This window comes from Myiozetetes cayanensis, unplaced genomic scaffold (assembly GCF_022539395.1).
Source record: "Myiozetetes cayanensis isolate MyiCay16 unplaced genomic scaffold, myiCay2020 scf1, whole genome shotgun sequence".
NCBI classification, from domain to species: domain Eukaryota; kingdom Metazoa; phylum Chordata; class Aves; order Passeriformes; family Tyrannidae; genus Myiozetetes; species Myiozetetes cayanensis.
Genome location: NW_026086604.1, coordinates 135,529,620 through 135,549,438, shown reverse-complemented (window position 1 = coordinate 135,549,438; position 19,819 = coordinate 135,529,620). Strand labels below are relative to the sequence as shown.

The window sequence follows — 19,819 nt, the reverse complement described above, 5'->3', positions numbered from 1 at the left end:
TTCTAAACCAAATTTGAGACTACATCAAATCAACTTCTCCTAGGATTTCTCTCCCATTCTATAAAATCTTTTATTGGTTCTATGTCTAGAGAATTGTATCAGCTGGTGCGTTTGAATTATGTTTTTTGGGGGTTGTATGTATTTTGTTAAAATACTGATGCCTTGATAGTATCTCCAGACAGCACCTGAAGGGAGCACAAAAATTTCTTCAACAAAAGAAAAGTGTACTAGAATCTCATGCTGGAGTTGCACTGCCAAAATACAGGCAAGTCGTTGCTACTAGTTGTTTCTGTTTCTTTTGGGAAAGACAACATACATATTTTATCATCCTATATACACTGACAGCACATGGATATGTAGGAGCAATGCTTAATATGATGTACAATAATTTCTTACTACCACATGGCATAAATGAAAAGGACCTCACCTTCTGCTGGGATGATACTGGTGGCGTAGTCATCAAAGGTTTAAGCGGAACAGTGTTAGTCTGCGGCGTGCTTATCCTGGGAGAGACGTACGATCTTGGTGATGAGGCATCAGATGTTAAAGACATTGGAGACTGATTAGATGGCTGAGCTGTAAAGGAAAAATATTCTTTTTAATAAAACCATATCCTATCTTAAATGTGAATTAGATTTTCTCTTGGTACTCCAGAGTATGCTGTATTAGATAACATAAAAACATGTTCACCTTGACACAGTTGCAGGGTGAACAAATGAAATAAATGGTCAACAACTATCCTAGCTAAAGAATTGTTTTCCCCAAACTCCACTACCAAAACTTCAGGGAAGGGGGAAAGAGAAGAAACTATGCAACACTTTTTACACAAGAAGAGAGTAAATTAGTTTCACTTGCAACTCCTGTTTCAGAGGTCAATTTGATTTAACTGAAAGAATCCACGAACAGTTTATCTAGAAACCTATTTACTCATTCTAGACATCTACCAACAGTTCCCCACCCATGGTCAAAAATTAGCATTAGTATAATACTGATTACCTGCTCAATAAGATGACTGTTAGTTTAAGCTTCTAGTTTTACTAAGTTACTGAAGATATCTGAAAGAATATCTTGCCTGGAAGCTGAAAAAAATTCCCCACTAGACTGAACAAACTTTCTTTTAAGAATTTAAGGCCTCCCCCAAGAGTCACAGTTGCACAGTACTACAAGAAGGGTGTTCAAAGAGTTGTGTTCTATACTGAACATCAAATAACACCCAATTAAGGTCCAGAATAAATTAAGAGGGCCTTGCACAGGTTTCACATTACTCGTATAGAGTTAGTTAACATACAAAGAAAATCCCAAAAGGCGAGACAGGGGAGCAGATTTACTCAGCTGTGTGTCAGACTCTTGCTCCCCAGGTAATAATTTTTTAACCCATATTTGGAAAAAGAAGTCATTCAATATCCTCCACACCCGGTGGCCAAAGGTGCAACAACACAGAGCTTCTACAAATTTAAATTGTATCAGCCTTTTTAAAATGCAACATAATTTTATGTAAGTGAAAAGAAGACTCTGAATACCTTGTGTAGACAGTTGTGCAGCTTGAGAAATTAGGGAGGTGATATTGAAAGCAGATGGTCCAGCAGTAAGAATTTTATGGAGTATAGACTGCAGAGAGGCTTGTGTCACAGCTGCTGTTAGAACTGAAAACAAACGTTCTGTTTTACTGACAATTCTAGAACATCACTTTAAACTATCAAAACTGGCTAATTACATTTAAACCACATTTTTTTTCAGATTTTGTTCCCATATCCACAATAACCAAAGATCCACTCAAACTATTTTTCAATTACTTCAACTCAAGATGACTTGGAATGTCAAGCAAATCCTTTATTTAGTAGTTTTATCTTTGAGACATACACTTAATTTCTTTTAAAAATAACTTCAAGTCTTCAACTTGACCCTGTGGATCAATAATAATTCTTGTAAACATCAAGAGAACATTTGTTCAATTTACTATTGTAGTAAGCATAATGTGTGGGGGGATTTTTTTTACACTACAGTAATTTTTTAAAAAGCAAAAGCATACCACTTTAACCCAGTAAAAGAGATAGGGGTAGACTTCCTGTTCAAGGGAAAAGAAATATCTTTCCAGTTAAAAATCTTTCTTCTTAAAAGCAAAACAAAAAAAAAACCCTTATCTGTTCTGGGTTTAGCTGTCCCATGTCATTCCTCCCAGTAAAAACATCAATCACTTTTAACCATTTTAAAACTGCACTGCACAGAAAGATGATCTTATAAGATGAGCCACTGAGACTCTGAACTAACTACGAGCTTCTGAACCAATTTTTCAAAAAAGATCTACAGGCTCTCTGGGATACTTCCTGAACATACATTCCACCCATGCACAAATCTGAAAAGACTGACTCACCAGCACAAGCCCAGAGTAACTCTGAATCATTGTGCACAGTAAGGGCAGCCCTGCTGTGCAAGGTGAAGTCACTCTGCCCACATGGACCCAGCCAGGTCCTCATCCCACCTGAACAATTCTAAACACTCTTGTTCCAAGACAGACATAGCTGCTGCTGAGACAGGGTAAGACAAAATGACTAGGAATTTCACTTGGTAGGTCTCTAATAAAATACATTTGGAGTCTTGACTGAACCTTTCATTTTTCAACCACAATTAACTCCTACTTTTTTTTTGACCAACTTAGTGCACTACAATTTTAAAAGTTTCTCTCTGCACAGGAAAAAAAACAAAACAGTAACCTACTCGCCCATTAGTACTGAATGAAGCCAGAATATTTGCTGATTAAAAGGAAGCAACTGACAGCTTTTTCTTATAAATAACTGCAATGTACAGAATATTTTATACATATTTTGACTGTCATGGTTTGCACTTTCACAAAGTTACTTAACTCTGGGCACTACATGTAAATGTTTTGCTTCCAATTACAAACAGTGATCTAGGCACAAGAAGTTCAAAGAAGCAAACAAAAAATCCCACACCACTTTCTTCATCAGTAACCTGCCACATGCAGACACCACATCAGATAAAATTACATTCTAATTGCATCAACTCTTCCTCTTCTTGCAGCAAGACGCATTACAGCTAAGCGATAAACTGTCTTCTAATAAACTAGGCCAATCTGACAAAAATCTAAGAGATACACTGATTACACGCACAAAATTTAACTTGGTAGCACAGTTGCTGATGCACTACCTTTATTCAGAGGATAACTTGTTATGCTAAAGAAAAAAGTTGTCAGGCAACAAGATTTAAGAATCCCTAGAAGTTTCAGTATTTGCAAACACGCATTAATAGAACAGCAGTGCAAACTACAGAAAACAAAGAACAGCGTGCGAAACAAAAGAACAAAGAGCTTTAACGAACTTTTGTGCGGCAGACGAATGCTGATACAGCAATTAAGTAACCCATCTCAATTAGGCTGCTCATGTACATCAACATTTATTAATCTGAAAACCTTGAGTGTTAAAAGAGTCTAACAGAAAAACAAAAAACTAACAAAACAAATCCCCACTTTACCTAGGGATTAATTTATTCACTTTTCAATTAAAATAAGGTTTCGTTTATTACAGCTTGGCATCCAATAGTATACTAACACCTGTAAGTGAGAGATTACATCAACTTTAAAGAATCCTTACCTTCATTGATTTTGGATATATCTACGCTAGAATTATTAAGCTGCAAGGTGGCTTGCAGAGCAGGCAGCAGCTGTCGAAGGAGATTTGGGTCCTGAAGTAATGGAGGAATTGGTGATTGTGGGACAGGTGAAACAGGAACTGTAGGAGCAGATGAAGCAGGCGCAGAAGTTGGATTCAGTCCAGAAGCAGAAGATGTAGAAGGAGTTGTGCAAGAATGGGATACAGACTTGTCCACAGATGCAGACTCTGGACAGAAGACAGACAGTATTTTTCATTTTCCCCAATATAACCTGACACCTTCTCACTAATACAACATTCATAATAAATACAGAAGATTAAATGCCTAACCACTGTTATAAGAAAAACACCCACTTCATTATTAAAAGAAGATATTTTATATCTAGTGCAATTTACACTACTGAACCTAATATTTATTAGGAACGCACACACGCAACTTTTCCACTCCAAGATAATGGATGGAAAGCTGCCAGGATTAAAAATAGGATCCTTTTCCCCCTTGCTTTTAAGACAAATGTAGGCCAAAAATTCCTTAGCAGTCTTTTTCTTTTACTGTGCGTTTACTCATATTTTACATTTTCACTTATCAATCTTTCTTTGGAAAATATACTATGAACAAAAACCTTATAGCCCATGGACTTCACATATAAACTACTATGTCAAATTTGAGGGGGGATATAAGTCACGCTTCATCTCTTATTAAGAGACCAGACTACAAGAAGTTGCAAAATAAAGACTAAGTCTCATACAAAATCCAGCTACACTGCTGGGGATTTAGACAGGAAAATGAGCTGTACTGGAAATGTAAAAACGTGCTGTTAACACCCCTACAGCAGAGTGAAAAAATATCTAAAAATGTATCTTCCCATAATTAATTTTTAACTTGTCGGTTTCTCCTGAAGCATCAAGACCGATATCCTTTATTTTAATATCATTTTAGCAAATATCACCACTTGTTATGCATAGAAATACGTAGTACCTAAATTCAATTATACTGTACGGCAATTTGTTCTCATTGAGTTACTTAATTAATTTGAAATTTGACGTCCAGTTAACAGAGAAGTTGCTCCTCCATTCCAGCACTGTGAGAAATTTCTTTAATTAAAGTATTTCAAATTACTATAGGTGTACCATCAGCCCCCAAATTCAGTCAATACTAATGGTTCTATAGCACCAAACAAGTTGGATACAGACAGCAAAGTGATGGATCTAAGATCACACCCAGGACGTTTTCCCGTAATACTGAAGACCTGGATTTCGAACCCATCTCAAATGGGCAGAGAAAGTCAACCTGGATATTCCCCATTTCAGGCAAAAATCCAAATGAAAACTAAAATAACTGGCTGGGAAATTCTTTTACTTTAAATGTATACTTGTTTGTTTTTTTTCCTCCGGAGAGATGGTCAAGGTAAGAAGATGATGATTTAATTAATACAGAAGACAGAAAGTCTTGTTTTGTTTTACTACCTAAGAATAAAGTGTTACAGAATTTCTAACAGTTTTTGTTTTCCCAATAACCTTAACTGCAGTTTTTAAGGCTAATTTGGAGAAGAACCCTAAAAAAACCCAAAAATAAAATATTACAGAAGTGAGTATCAATATGCAATCCAATGAGATTAGAAATCTCAGTGAAAAGAAAGGGGACTTTTGTTTCCATGCAGTTATAGTCTAAATAGTTTACAAAGCTCACAAATACTCCAAAAACTTCTTCCAGACAAGTAACTGGAAAGCTGAACCAGAAAAAAGCCACTGAAGAATCCAAATTTGAGAGCTCACAAGGATGCAACAGTCAGGGCACAAAAATACATTTTGAAGCTTCAGTAAACTTCTGAAAAAGCTGGGACCTTATTTAATTACAAGCTCCTCGGGGCAAGGGGTTGGTCGCCAAGTATCTGTGAGGGCACCTGGTCATTTGGCTAAGAGCTTTCCTAAGAACAACTTCCAATAGGACAAAAGGGGTTACCAAGACTGAAGATGGAGGGGATGGGGGTCAAGCAGTTACAAAATTTCTGCATGGTTTTCAGTAACACAAGAACTAGGACAGCTGATTAGATATTAGCCCCCATTAAACCAGTAAGTCATTAGTAAAAGTCTTTGTTAAAAGCTATTGCATATAAAATCTTCTAGTGTTCAAAGTAAATGTTAAGACAAATGCAGGTCAAGACACATCTAACAAACGTGAATCTTATTATACTAAACAAGAACACATGGAATTTAAATTGAACTTGGATCTGCCACAGTCCAAATAAGGACAGGATGCACTGGTAAACAAAAGCAAGAGAAATAAGCACAATAGGGCAGTTAGTACTTCTATATACACACAAGCCTCCTACTCTGCAGTTTTGAGAACCTTACAAAAGCATCCAAATAAAAAACCCCCAAACAACAAAACACCCTCATTTCAAAACAAACAAACAAAGAAATACTGAGCAACTGCCAGCACTAATTTCAAAAGATACTTAATGTAGTTAGGCTTCTCTTCACAGTTGAATATTGAGATATTTTAAGAAGCAACTCAGTACCATGTTATTAATTCTCATAAGCAATACCTGACCCTCAAACCACACCAATGCCAACCAGCTGGAAGTGTTTTTCACCCACGCTGCAGCTCTGAACAGAAAATACAATAAATCAACAGCAAACTCAAGCTAATAATGCAGTGAAGACAAACCTTAAGCTCAGTTCTGGGTATTCACTCATTCCTTGAATAACAGAACTCAAAACATGTCACTCAAAATTACTGAATTCCATGAGGTCTGTAGAAGTACTTTAGCTTGGGTGAGTTTCTATGCTACAAAAATCCACAATGAATTACATCAACTCAACACAGTCCAGTTAATTCTTTTAAACAATTTGGAGACACTGTTCCATACCTGTATTATTGCAGATACTTTAAGTATGTGTTAAAATCTATCTGTGAAAGGTATTTTTTATACAATCACCCAAATCAAACATCTAAAGATGCAAACCTAGAACAGTGTCTAACACTAACATTCCAATCTTTTGAGATGCTTTACAACACAAAATCAACAGCCTAAATGTTATGAAAAAATACATCTCTATGATCATGACTACATGTATATCACAGAGGATGCAGAGTACAATAACTGTCCAGAGAATCACTACACTACACAAATTAAGTAATTTAACTTATCTGTAGTGAAAATACGAGATATAAACCTGTTTCTGCCAAAAAAACTCTGTAAAAAGTATTTGTGGAAATACAAATATTTCTTTTTTGTATTAAGCAGCTGTACTGGTTCCAGCCATGACAGAGTTAATTTCTGTAGTGGTCAGAGGGGCAGTTATCCTGTATCAACTCACCACTGCCTGGGAAAGGGGATCCTTTGCAGTCAGGGCACAGTGGCAGTGGTTGGAGTATTACAGGTTCCCACGTGGTGAGGGTTTTTTGTGTGTGAAGCGTTTACCTCTCTTGTACACCCTTTTATTAATATCATTGCTGTTTCTGTTTCTTATTTCATTGCTGTTTCCAGTAAGTTGCTCTTATCTCGACCTGTATCTTTACCTTTTGTACCTCCAATTCTCCTCCCCAGCCTGCCACAGGGGAGGAGGGGGCAGCAAGAGCAAACAGCACTGTGATTTGGAGTGTTGCAGTGGGAACACTAAACTGGGGAACATCACTCCCAAACCACAACAGCCTTGTGTGGTACCCAAAATGGGGCACGAAGGGTTGAGACAACAGGTATACCAAAGCAGTTGGAAACAAATTTGATCTGAGCATTTGCTGTATTAGGTACAGAGCACAATGTTGCTTGGCCTGTTCACGTGGCTGAGGTATCCAACCGTGTATATATTCCCATATAGGCACTGTGTGCCCATCACAACGCTCCTTTTCAGAGCAGGGAGAGGGACCGGGATTGCTTTGTTACTGTACTGTGGATTATCAGTTTATGACATGATAAAATCAAGGACAACGGGGGTCACATCGGATGTGCATTGAGTGCTACTCTCTTGCCCTTACCTCAGACACTACCTTTGTGAGCACATTAATAACCATACCCCATCTGTGCAGGGAACAGGGGAGGATGATTTTCCACAGCTTTTCACCCCCTTTCCTCTTTCAGGCCTGTTACAACAGCTTTTGAGAATCTGGAATTTCCTCTGAATGTTAAGGAACACATAGTCTTGGTGCTATGTCTGCTATGTTTTGTCAATATGGTTTACATCATGTTTAGAGTCAGGAGAGATATTTATAGGAAGGCCATTCAGAGATCTGCCCTGAGGGTGGATAGTCAAGAGTGGCATGGAAGGTGGGAGAAAATGGGCCAGTTTTTGGGGAGATTCTCTGCTCCAATGGTTTGAAAGTTCACCACTGAACAACTACAGGACCCTATTAAAGGAGAATGCGGTGCCAACTCCAGAGTTGCACCTTGCTGCGGTGTGTTGGGCCACAGCTATTCTTTCCTGGACACATTTTCATAGTAGAAAGCAACCTCAGGGGGAAGAGGAAAGTGGACCAACAAGCACTGTGGCCACTCAAACTGGAGCTGAACATGACAAACAACCTGTGCTGGCAACAACTGCCCCTATACAGAAGAATCCAGGACCAAATCAGTTTGCTTAATGAGGGATGAAGAGGAAGCACGGCCCTCGAACAGGAGGAAGAGGCACAGTCAGAAATAATCACCCAATCCCTATCCCCAGGTGAGCTGTGAGCTATGCAAAAAGATTTCAGCCACCACTTGGGTGAGCCCCTGGTAATTGCCAGCACCAGGCTGGATGTGCAAAGGGAAAGCCCCTTCCACACCTCACGCCACTGATGCTACATGAAGTAAGCAGGTTGGGCTGATAACACGGCGAGCTTGAACAGGAAATCCCAGTCTCAGGGATCTTCAAGATCATCACAAACTGACCAGAAGACTAAAATTTCTGACTATCATCAGAAGAGAAGGAGAAAAAGGCAACAAATGCTGAGGAGGCCCCACCATATAATCAGCTACCTGAGAAAAGTGACACGCTCTCTTTACCGATGGTTCCTGCTGTTTCACAAGGATCCCCTGATAAAGGACAGCTGCCGTCTGGAGCCCTACGTGATGAGTCGCAGAAGCTTTTCGTGAACAAGGTGGATTGATTCACATTGCAGAGCTGAAAACATCCAGCAGGCTCAGGTATCACTGAACAAGAGGGATGGCCAGCACTCTACTTCTACAGTGACTCATGGATGGCAGTAAATGCTCTGTAGGGGTGGCTGGACCAATGGAAAAAGATCAACTGGCAGTGCAGAAATAAACGCACTGGGCTGCTGATTTGTGGCAAGACATCGCTGCCCAGGGAGAGAAGGCGGCTGTAAAGGTACGTCATGTAGAAAGAGAGCACAGTGTTGAATGGGGATATCATATTCCCTATTGCACACCAGCCTCTGGAAAAGCTGAACAGTACAATGGACTGTTAAAAAACACTTTGAAAGCAATCGGTGGTGGAACCTTCCAATTGTGGGATCAACATTTAGTGATGGCCACCTGGTTAGTTAACACTAGGAACTCCACCAATCAAGCTGGCCCTGCCCAGTCAAAACCTCACATACTGTATAAGGGGAGTCTCCATGGTGCATATGAGGAATGTGCTAGGGAAGACAGTTTGAATTAGTCCTGCCCCAAGCAAAGGGAAACGCATCCGTGGGATTGTTTTTGCTCAAGGACCTGGGTGCGCTTGGTAGGTAATGCAGAGGGACAGGGAAACACGATGAGGGAAACACCTCAAGGGGATTTGATTTTTGGGTGGGAATAGTCTGTAATATTGAATTGTATAATTCTGGCTGCTGAATGACGTTGCCACTGTATGCCGTAACTGTTGCCAGTCATGGTACTGTGGCAGAGGTTCATGTATTGTGGGTTCACACATGGTGAGCTTTTTTCGCATGAGAATTGTTTGCTTCTCTTCCACACCCTTTTATTAATATTGTTGCTGTTACTGTTCATTTTTTAGTTCACTGTTGTTTCCAGTAAATTCTTATCTCAACCTGTAATCTTTACCTTTTCTTTTCTACGACGAGAAACTCCTCTGTGATGGAAATAAACATGCTAAAAATACAGACTACCCACTCATGTATAATCACAAGTTTTTTTACAGTGATTTAAACCAATCTATCTTATTCCATGGTTCCAGACTGGATGCTTCATTTCACAGAAATAAATCCTAGAAAAACTGCCAACAGAACAAAGCTTCTAAATATTTTCACATCCATTTTTGTATAATATAACTACAAAGGTTAAAAACTGGTTTAAATTTATGATGCTATACAGACCTTGTAAGTTCTGCTTTTGAAGGTAATGTAACTGGTCAAACTTCTCAAGATGAAATGCTTCCCTGACAAAAATCCTCAGGTATCACTCACTGAAGTATGTGCATTTCCCCCGTTTTTCCACAAACAGAAGCAAAAAGTCCTCAATCCCTCCTCTTCTTTCTTAATTCCCCCCTTTTCAGATCTCCTTTGAGAGACTTTTCATTGTACATTCTGCCACAGTTTACTTTCCAACATCCAAACATTATTTTCTAGTTTCTGAAACATTTACTAGGGTTTCTTAAAAATGCTTGTTAATTATACAGTCCTGTAGTTTTAAAGTGCACTTGAAGCCTCAAATATCATGAAACACAGTCAAGATAAACACAGCATGCTAAAAAAAGTTAAGTATCCTCATAAATCTAAGTCCTGTAGTTTTACAACTCCAATACACCGGTCACTACACCTGTGTCAACATCAATTCACATTCATTAACAAGCTATCTACACTATCATTGCAAAATAAGGATTTGGCTTACATGGCAGTAAACCTAATCTGAATCATTATGCATCAATCAGACTAATCTTGAACCTACAATTGGAATTTTACCAACAGAAATGCAAATTTAGTCCATGTCTTACCAAAAAAAAAAAAGTTGTAAAGAAATGACAATGCTGCAAGGCCTGCAAAAGTCTTAGACCATGACTGGAGAATGAACAGGGCAAGTTCGCAGCCTCTTGATTGGCAACACCAATTTCTATAAAAATGCTACGCAAATAATTCAACATCACCTAAAATTTCAGCTATTATCCTAAGAGTCCCAAGGAAAGCTTCTGAAATATTAAAAAAAGGAAGTAAAAACCAGAAGTAGAACATAGCCTGCTATGATCTTTCTGAAGTATTAAAAATCTTCATTAATTAACATTTATTTTATCTCTTCTTCTGAATAAAAAAATATTACTTTTTAAATTTTTTGTGATTTTAAAAATAAGACTTTGCACCAAGTTTTCCATTATAAGCTACACACATTAAAGTTTTGATGTCTGAAGCTTTTAAGAAAATTTCTAAAAAAACTCTATTAATTTTGTTGAAACAATTTGAAAATACAGTATGCTTTCTGACAACCACACAAACAAGTTTATTACATGCAGCCTACACAGAGAACTATATTATAGAACAAAACAACTTTCTGGGCCATCAACTTTAATCACAGGGGGAAAAAATGAGCAAGAAATAAAGCCATCCAAAAACAAAAAGGAAGAAAGAAAGTAATCAGATGGCAAAAAGAAACACAATTAGATCTTGAGATTAAGGTAACGTGAAGACCTATTAACTGGTTTAACATAAAAATGGAGCAGGAAGAAACCTTTCTATAATGAAAATAATTTTTGAAGACCACAATGATTACGGAAGAGCTTTCTATTCATAACCTGCAATCACATCTTATTGACAAAATGGAAAGAATTCCAAGTTATCAGACAGTACTTCCTGTGACAAGAACCTGTATAACACAGGTGCATCTTTTCTGCAAGTTTTGCAAAGAGGTCTCTGAAGTAGAAACACCATGTCAAGTCAGAATGGAAATACTGTGATGTTTCCAAGTAGTGGGAATTTTTAATAACATGGCCAAGCAATCCTTTCAGTAAAAAATAAAAGATCACTTTCAGCAGTTGTGCCACAATGTTCCTCAGTTACAACCTAAACACGCTCAGTTTCTCAGAGTCTGAGGCAGTACGTGAACACGCTGCTGGATCTCGCCATCAACCAAACTCTGCCCCTTATGACAAGAATCCTTAGTCCTAAGCTAACAGCTGACACACTAGTGACCAACATTCTGAAAGACAATCCTGAGCCTACTGTGTGAAAAACTAAGCCTTCTGACTGTTCAGCTACACGGTTTTGCTGCAGTCCTGCACCTCTGCTGTGCCTCGGTCACCTCTGTTCTACCTGTTGGAGTCCTTCAAGCACCTGTCCCTAACACTTGCTTACTCCCTTCTTGCCCACAGTGTGCTGAGAACTGTTAGTGTGACAGAGGACTGAGCAGGGAAAAAGAATCAAAAAGCAGAAATGCATTTTTGAGGAGGAAGGGCTCTTTGTGATACCTAACGTACTAGCAATCCCTACATGAGTTTTAAAATACTGCTATATATGGCTTTCTCTTCTGATTTATTTCAACAGAGAGGTTTTTTTCTAATGACATGGTAGTTACCCACTACTGTTGACTAGACAATTTGTAAATTATTAAAGTGACTCTTTGAGTGTTCCAATAGCTTTCACTAATGATATAATTTTTATACCATTTAAAATAAACCAAATGGATTCAAAGTCTTTTGGATTCAACTCTACAGTTTTACCCAACCACTCTATTGTGAGCTTGAGCTGTTCTCTTTGCAGTGCTAGCAACGACCATGCACGTGTGCTCTCTCAGTGTGCTCTCTGTGGGAGGAAAACCACATTACTAAATTTTCAGAAATTCATGCCTTATTGCCCCATAAACCTCATCTCTGCTCCACTGATTAAACAACAGAACAGCTAACAGAACTGCTCCATTTTCTGCTCATTATTAAGAATCACAGTATATTTTCTGTGCATAAGTACTTGAAGTGTACAGTCCATCAACTAAGCACTGACAGTCACATTTATTTGTTTTACATACTTCAGTTCTATCTACTAAGGACCTTAGTCCACAACAAAAATAAATAAATATTTAAAGGTAATGCATTCTGTAAGCACATTTGGCCAAATGAAACTATGGTAACAAGAGTAACTGCGTCCTCAAATACAGTCAAATGATCTAATATACAAAAAAATTTCCCTATTTTTCACATTTGGATTATACCAGTCTTAAAACTGAATTTTTGTATTTTACCTCTGCTGCCGAAATAAATGCAACAGCAACGCTCAGCAAACAAGTACAAAGTACTGGAAAAAACTTCCAACAGTCTCACACACGTAACTTTTTCTAACCACCACATGGATTGAGTAATACACTTAAAACTGCAAAACTCAGCCAAAGAAGATGCAACGATGCCAGAAGCAATGTTAATAACTGACCGCTAAAGACTAGCAAGTGTTACAAGTAAGAAAACCACAGGGGTGAGAAAAGGATCAGAAGCATCAGGGTCACAACCCACCCAGCATTGCACTGGCCAGCTTGCTCTCTTCTGTCATAAGAATTTTAGAGTATTGTTGCACTAAAACAGAAGTGCTGCCTGATGGGATCTGGAGCAAAGGTGTGAGAAGTAGTATCCTACAGACAGACACACTGTTAAGATATGGAGAATACAACATTTCATTCAGCAACTGAATTAGAAATACGAAAATGTGATGTGCCCTACAGATAAAGCAGCCAAAAAGTAGGAAAAGCAACCCCACACTTTACCTGCATAAAGCACTCACAGTGAGCACAAACAGAAGCAGCAGATTCTGACTGGAACATTCAAACCAAAGGGTAGAGGTCAAATAGTTCCCCAGGAACTCTCCACTACTGCCAGCCATTGAGGGCAGGACTACTGCTAACAGCTGAGCTATAGTTCAGCCAGGGATTTTATTCAATCTCCTTGTGGGACTACAACATACCCCTGCAGCAAAAGAGATTGAGCTGAAAAAACCATTGTTGTTGGGTTTTGTGGTTTTTTGTTGTTCTGCTATTCATAACTATTACTGCATTAAAAAATACACACACTGAAACCAGAATTTATTAAAACAGTGGTAGACATATGCTGGCATAAGGCTGCCAGCAACACATTGACAAGAAGTAAGAATTCATTTAAGCAAGGACTACTGCATGTATTATTCAGTCATTTGGACCAAGCTGCGTTTGTAGGCAAAAAAATACAGCTTTACCTCTTTTTAGAAAGAGAGAGGGATGGTACAGCCAGTGAATAGAAAAAGATCAAAGGTTGTTTGCTTTACTAGTGTAAAAATAAACCATTTTTCACTTTCTATAAAGACACTTTTAGATGACTGTTTGTACCAAGTGTCTCAGGACAATTATTTCATTTTCATTTTGTATAACAGCTACAAACAAATACTTTGTAAGACTGCAGGTTCACAGTCACCTCTGAGAGAATGAGTAAGAGGAGTAAACCATCCAAAACACTGCTTCTTTCCTTCTTTTAAATTTAAATATGCAAAATGCTAGAGAAAATTTACTGGTTACATTCCCTTAAAAAGACAGTCCAACATTTCCAAAATAAGAAAAATGTAAGTCAACCGAATATACTCTTTGAATGATCTCTTATCACGACAGAACCTGCACTGAATTTTTCTGTTTCTACAAGAGGTAAATTCAACCAACATGTAAAAACTCACATTTTCTAGAATAAGAATTCCAAGCCTGACATTCACCTATTCTAATTCTTCAATTATTTACTAACTTTCTGTAATCCACCCTGTCTGAAGCTCAGTAAGTACAATACTTGCTCACAATCAAGTGCCATGAAACACTTCGATCAATGAGGTATGAGTATTACAAAGAATCCAACCATTTAACCCATATAAAATTAAAAAAAACCCATCTACCTAGGAGTACAGAAATTAGGTGAATTATTTAATATGGAACCATACATGGTAACACGGATTCTAAATTAAGATTTACAGTGTCAATACTGCTCTGTGTAATCATTTTCACTATTCATACCCAATTATAAGCTCTCAAATTAATGCTGTATGCAAGAAATACTGGAACTCTCTGCCAACATTTGTAGCAGTTGCCACAACGGGAAGTTTCTTCAACTGCTGTAAGTCAGCTGCTCAGTTAATAAAGATGTGCAGTAGAGCAGGGAAAGAATATCCAGCCTGAAGTCTGATCACACACCAAACAGGAATCAAGAATCTGCCAGAACTGAGTCATAATAACTGGTTTTCTTAAAGTGTATTTTAGATATAGAAATAGAGTGGATACACTAAAGAAGAGAATACTTGACATGGATGTTTTGCACTGTAACGTTCAGAAGTGCATCAGACTCCGACCAGAACACAGCTTTAACTGAAGCAGGTTTACTGTACTCAGGACAAGAACCATGCATGAACTAGTACACCTTACTTCATGCTTTACTGTGTTGACTAGAAAAAGGCTTGCTGAAAATAATCAGTTCCTCTGTAGTTACAGTCAGCATTTGTGACCTAAGTCATGCAAAAATTGCATGAAGTCTCAAGAAGCATTAAAAAAAATTTCTTTACATGTGCAATTGTCTTACACTGCAGTATTTGTCAATGTATGGTATTGTTTGAATATGGTCAAGTACTCTTATCTCTGTGTAAAAGCTGGAATTCTTTAATAAAGAAAATTGGAAGACCTGAAAATACAATAGAAGACCAGTGTCAGACTAGAATCTGTTCTGGTCTTCTTTTTAAAAGTACGTCATTTTTTTCTAACTAGACCAATGTGCAAGTATGAACAGGGCAACAAGCCATCTTCCCAAAAAGAATATAGTGACATACTAATTATGCAATATTTTAAAGTAAAACCTGCCATAATTATCAAAAATTACCTTTTTCCCTCCCAAAGACCTCAGGATAGAATTTTTGTATACAATACCACTCTGAAAAAACTCAACTATACCGAGTATCACAATACCACTAATGATACAAATCTCATTCTCACAATCTTCTTGAGCTCTTCTTCCCTAGTAAGGAAGTAAATCTTACTGAAATACAGACTTTTAAAGGGTCACAAACAATGCACAGTGAAGTCCTGATCTTTGCTTGTTGAGTCAAACTGTTTATGATTGGTATTACAGAAACACAAACTTTCAGCAGCTTTATAACTGAAGATCCAATATTTCACAAGATACAGATCAAAACAGAAGATTTGCTGTTACATGGAATCACTCTCTCTAAGAATTGCACTTGTGTTGATTGAAAGATTTGACACTGGCATTCCAAACAGTAACAGCAGTTCATAAAACATAATGGTCCAAAATGACTTTCAAACAGTGTAACTACGTCTATGTTAAGAATTTAAATGAATGGCAAAGATCCAAAACAAGAGAGAAGACAAAAAAATAAAACATGTCCTACTAAAATACATTTTTTCAAATTATCATGTGAAATGTTAACTTGTAGAATAAGCTAGTAAACAGCAAATACTGCAGTGTCAATTTGAAGTTGTATAAAATACAGCAAACATAGTTTAAGGGGAAATAAACACATCAAAACAGTAATCAGGTTCTAAGCACACACAATCAAACAGGAAAAATATAGTTAAATTCTAGAACTAGCATACTTTGAACAAGCAATGTAAATGCAATGCACCACCTTGAATACTAGAGGGGATTTAATCTGACATACCTTTTCTCTCTGTTTTCTGTGCAGGGATGGAAGATGTGGATGTAGACAGTTTTGATAAAGTAGATGCTCCATTAGCATCAAAGGATTTCTTTGGCTGGTGATCAGATTGTAGAGAAAATGGACTAGGAGGAACAGTGCTTGGGGTAGCAGTTGGATGAACCACTGGTTTGATGGGATGCTGTACTGGAGCAGAACTACTGTGAGTCTCTGCCCTTGGCAGTCTGTAGTCTCTGTCATTGTGCCTGCTTGTCTGAGATAAAATATTCTGTGGGAGCATACTGCTGGTGTCACTGGAATGCTTGTCTTCCACTTTTTTCAGGATTCCCCAAGTAACGTTGCAATAAGAAAAAAAGGATTAAATTAGAAATGAGTCTAAGATTGCACAGACTTTGATTAATACAGCTGCACACCAACAACTAGAGCTGATTGAACTTCTTATGATTAAAAAAAGCCTCAAGCAGATCAGCATCAAAAAAGCAAAATTTAATTCTACTCACTGGCAAAATGCATTTTCTGACCTTTGCTTGATTTAGAGTTCCGGTTAAGCACTGAGTTTTGATGAAAGGCTGCTTTATAACAAGAGTTACAGTCAAGTTAACTTTTGAAGTCCCCTAAAAAAAAATCTAAATCAAAATCTATTATTTCCATCTTGTATTTAGTGTGAAGAGATAATTTGTGCCATTTTTCTTTTGTTCACTGAAAATGCTGAACATCAAGTATAATATTCAAATTCTAGCCTTCAAAGAATTCCTCTTCACATCATGTGAGTACTACAACAAATTTACTTACAGTTGAATTAATTCAAGACAACTACATATACTAAATGAGTGACTAATCTGCATTTGTCACACAATCATAAGACTTTAAAATATGCTCCACAGGGAACACACCAAGCAAATACAGAGTAATTCTTTTTATAGATTCTTAGATTGTCACCTGTCACAAAACAAATACTGCATTATGCATGTCTGTTATCTTTTTGTAGCATCCAGTATGTTTTAGCACATGCAGTACGTTTCAGTATACACAGAAAAACAGTCCTTTATACCTCTCTACCTCGTCAAGTCCCAAGATTGTGGGGGAAGATTAATACTCTTGACTTCTACTTTTAAACCATCCTGAGAACTATGCTACAAATTCACCCAAACTACATAAGCAAACAGATAGAAACCCATACTACAACTTATTTTCCACAAAAAAAATTGACAAAAATTAAAGCTAGGTTATCAGGAAAAAATTTCAAAGTTACAAAAATTTCAAAGTTACATAGTCCAGGAAAGGTTTTGCTAAGAGTATTGGTGCAATAAAAATATGCTTGCAATAACACATACAAGCCTCTGAAAACCCTGATACCATAATCCATTAAAGTAGCTTATAATTTTCAGATGTGAAATCAAGGCTTTAAAAGAGACCTCTGCATCTCTGTTTTTAAACTCAAAATATGACACTGGCAGGTCTCAATGATCATGACAATCCAACTAAGCTATAAATTGTGCAAGTTTTTTAGATAATTACCCATGAAGATAATTAAATTAGGCAGTAAAAGCTGCAAAAAGGAGGAGCACCATGAACAGCATTAAGCAAGTAAGTGTTGCACTACTAAAGGCCTAATGTTATTTTAAGAAACAACATTTGGGAGAGCTGACTGTGCTATCCACTTTTGCTTTTATACATAAAAAGGTGAGAAAAACAGCTAAGAAAAGGGATTTTTAGAATTTAAGTTTGGAAAAGAAAACAGTACCGCAAACAAGGCAAGAACATATTGCTGTAAAAAAACCACATACTTCCACTGGCAAACCCACTGGCAGCTGTCGCCTGCATCACCTCTCTTCTGTAATCCCTATCTTTTGGAAAACTGTTAACTGACATTTTGCTTGCTTCTTTTTGTCTCTGCTCTCTGAAGAAAAGAAAACAAAAGTTAAACAAGAACTCAGATCATCTAATAATATAACAGTTTATACGGGTGAAGTTACATGAGATGAATTAAACTGCTCTAAGAGCTTGCTGATACGGCCAGGGTTGGTAAACTCCAGCCACTGCTTCCTCACACCCATGCTTGTTGAAGCCCACAATGTATCAGTTCAGCTCACTAACACCGACCAAAAAAAACCCCAGAAAACAGAACAATCCAAAACAAAATGTAAAAAACACCACTCACCAAAAATCAAAACAAACAAACCAACCACACTTCCCCCTCAGGCTTTGGATTGTCAAGGGATAAAATAAGTGCCAGAGGTCACAGTAAGGGTAGAAACACAGCAGACTTAGACCACAATCTGTTATAGCAGTAATCTATTAGATAAGCTCAACTCTTAAACAAGCTTAAGAATATTTGTTCCTTATACAATTAAAACAAACACAAGCACATACCTTTCCAGCCACTCTTTTGGTTTTTCCCATTGTGAAACTTCTGTTCGGCAGTTGTAGTAATATTTTTTGCCTGAAGAGCTGATGTGTTCAGACCAATCATCCGCAGAATCATAAGCCTGTAAAATACAAACAGTGTTGGATAAAAGACCACTTGAGAGTCTTTAATATACAAGTTTCAGAGTTTTCACTGGTTTTAAAACTACATTGTTTTCCATTTACACCATCTCTAAATGCCTGTTTCACTGATGGCTTGGAGATGTGACCACTACACTCCCACTGCATTCTGCACTAGGTTCCTCTGGTTTATTCCCACCAAATCTTAAACAAAAATCTAACAGTATGTTTAGTGAGATACAGTATTGTCAATACTGATAATATTAGTTTCCTTCCCCCTAAAATTTCCTTCAGAAATTATTATATTTTCAAAATTTTTCTACACATTTCAAATTTACCTATTTTGTTTTAGTGTAATTTTTAACAAACAACACCTAAACTACTAAGACTTGGATAATAGTGACTAAAATTCACAATGTGTAATGCATCTTAAATAAGTAAAATCATACTGTCTTCTCTAGATTTACCACAAAGGTCATGGAAAGTATTTCTTCCTTAATTTAAATAATCTAGTATTTTAAAATTACAGGCAGGTAGCTCAAAGTTCTAACAATTATCAATTAGAATAGTTTTACAACAACTCCATCTGGAATTTACAGAGTGTTTATAAAATAAAGGCTGAAGTTGGAAAACTCAATGAAGCAGGTAATGTACATGCTGCTTGTCTTACAGAAAATTATGAAAACACAGTGTGTATGAATGGGGTGACACAGGGATGAATACCAATCACAAATACTCACTGCATCAGAAGTTTTGCTTGGATTATTGCTGGGATTAGAAGAATGTGAATTTGAACTATGAAGAGCACTGTGGTTGTGTGAATTTTCTTGTGGAGAGTAACTGGTCCCTAAAGGAAAAAAGAAAGACTGTTCACAATGGACGTTTTTAAGGAATTAACAGTCTACATTCTAAGGAGCTAGAAGAGGAATGAAGAGGGGAGGGGAGAAGGCAAGCTGTCCACAGCCTGGACCACAGCATAGTTCAGATGCAGAAGTATTTCAGGAGACCACATGCGTATTTCTTTTTCACACAGAGTAAAACTCACTTTGCCTTCCTAGCTACACTAATGCATTACAACCTTTCACTGGTCTTACTCTCAAACTTTATTCCATTACAAGCAAACAAGTCAGTTTTTATAATTATTGACACTTTGAAGACTCCTACCATGCCAATT

The 19,819-nt window shown here is 37.3% G+C and overlaps 1 protein-coding gene across 1 annotated transcript in view; it reads right to left on the bottom strand.

The window, feature by feature from the left end:
- WAC (WW domain containing adaptor with coiled-coil) overlaps positions 1 to 19,819 on the bottom strand; it is a 57,711-nt gene that overhangs the window by 17,552 nt on the left and 20,340 nt on the right. Inside the window, exons 4-10 of the mRNA XM_050333352.1 lie at positions 19,386 to 19,492; positions 18,532 to 18,647; positions 17,946 to 18,058; positions 16,162 to 16,470; positions 3,609 to 3,854; positions 1,521 to 1,643; positions 428 to 576 (exon numbers count right to left, since the gene is read on the bottom strand). Of these exons, the coding sequence (XP_050189309.1) occupies positions 428 to 576; positions 1,521 to 1,643; positions 3,609 to 3,854; positions 16,162 to 16,470; positions 17,946 to 18,058; positions 18,532 to 18,647; positions 19,386 to 19,492 (1,163 nt within the window). The remainder of the gene's footprint in view (positions 1 to 427; positions 577 to 1,520; positions 1,644 to 3,608; positions 3,855 to 16,161; positions 16,471 to 17,945; positions 18,059 to 18,531; positions 18,648 to 19,385; positions 19,493 to 19,819) is intronic.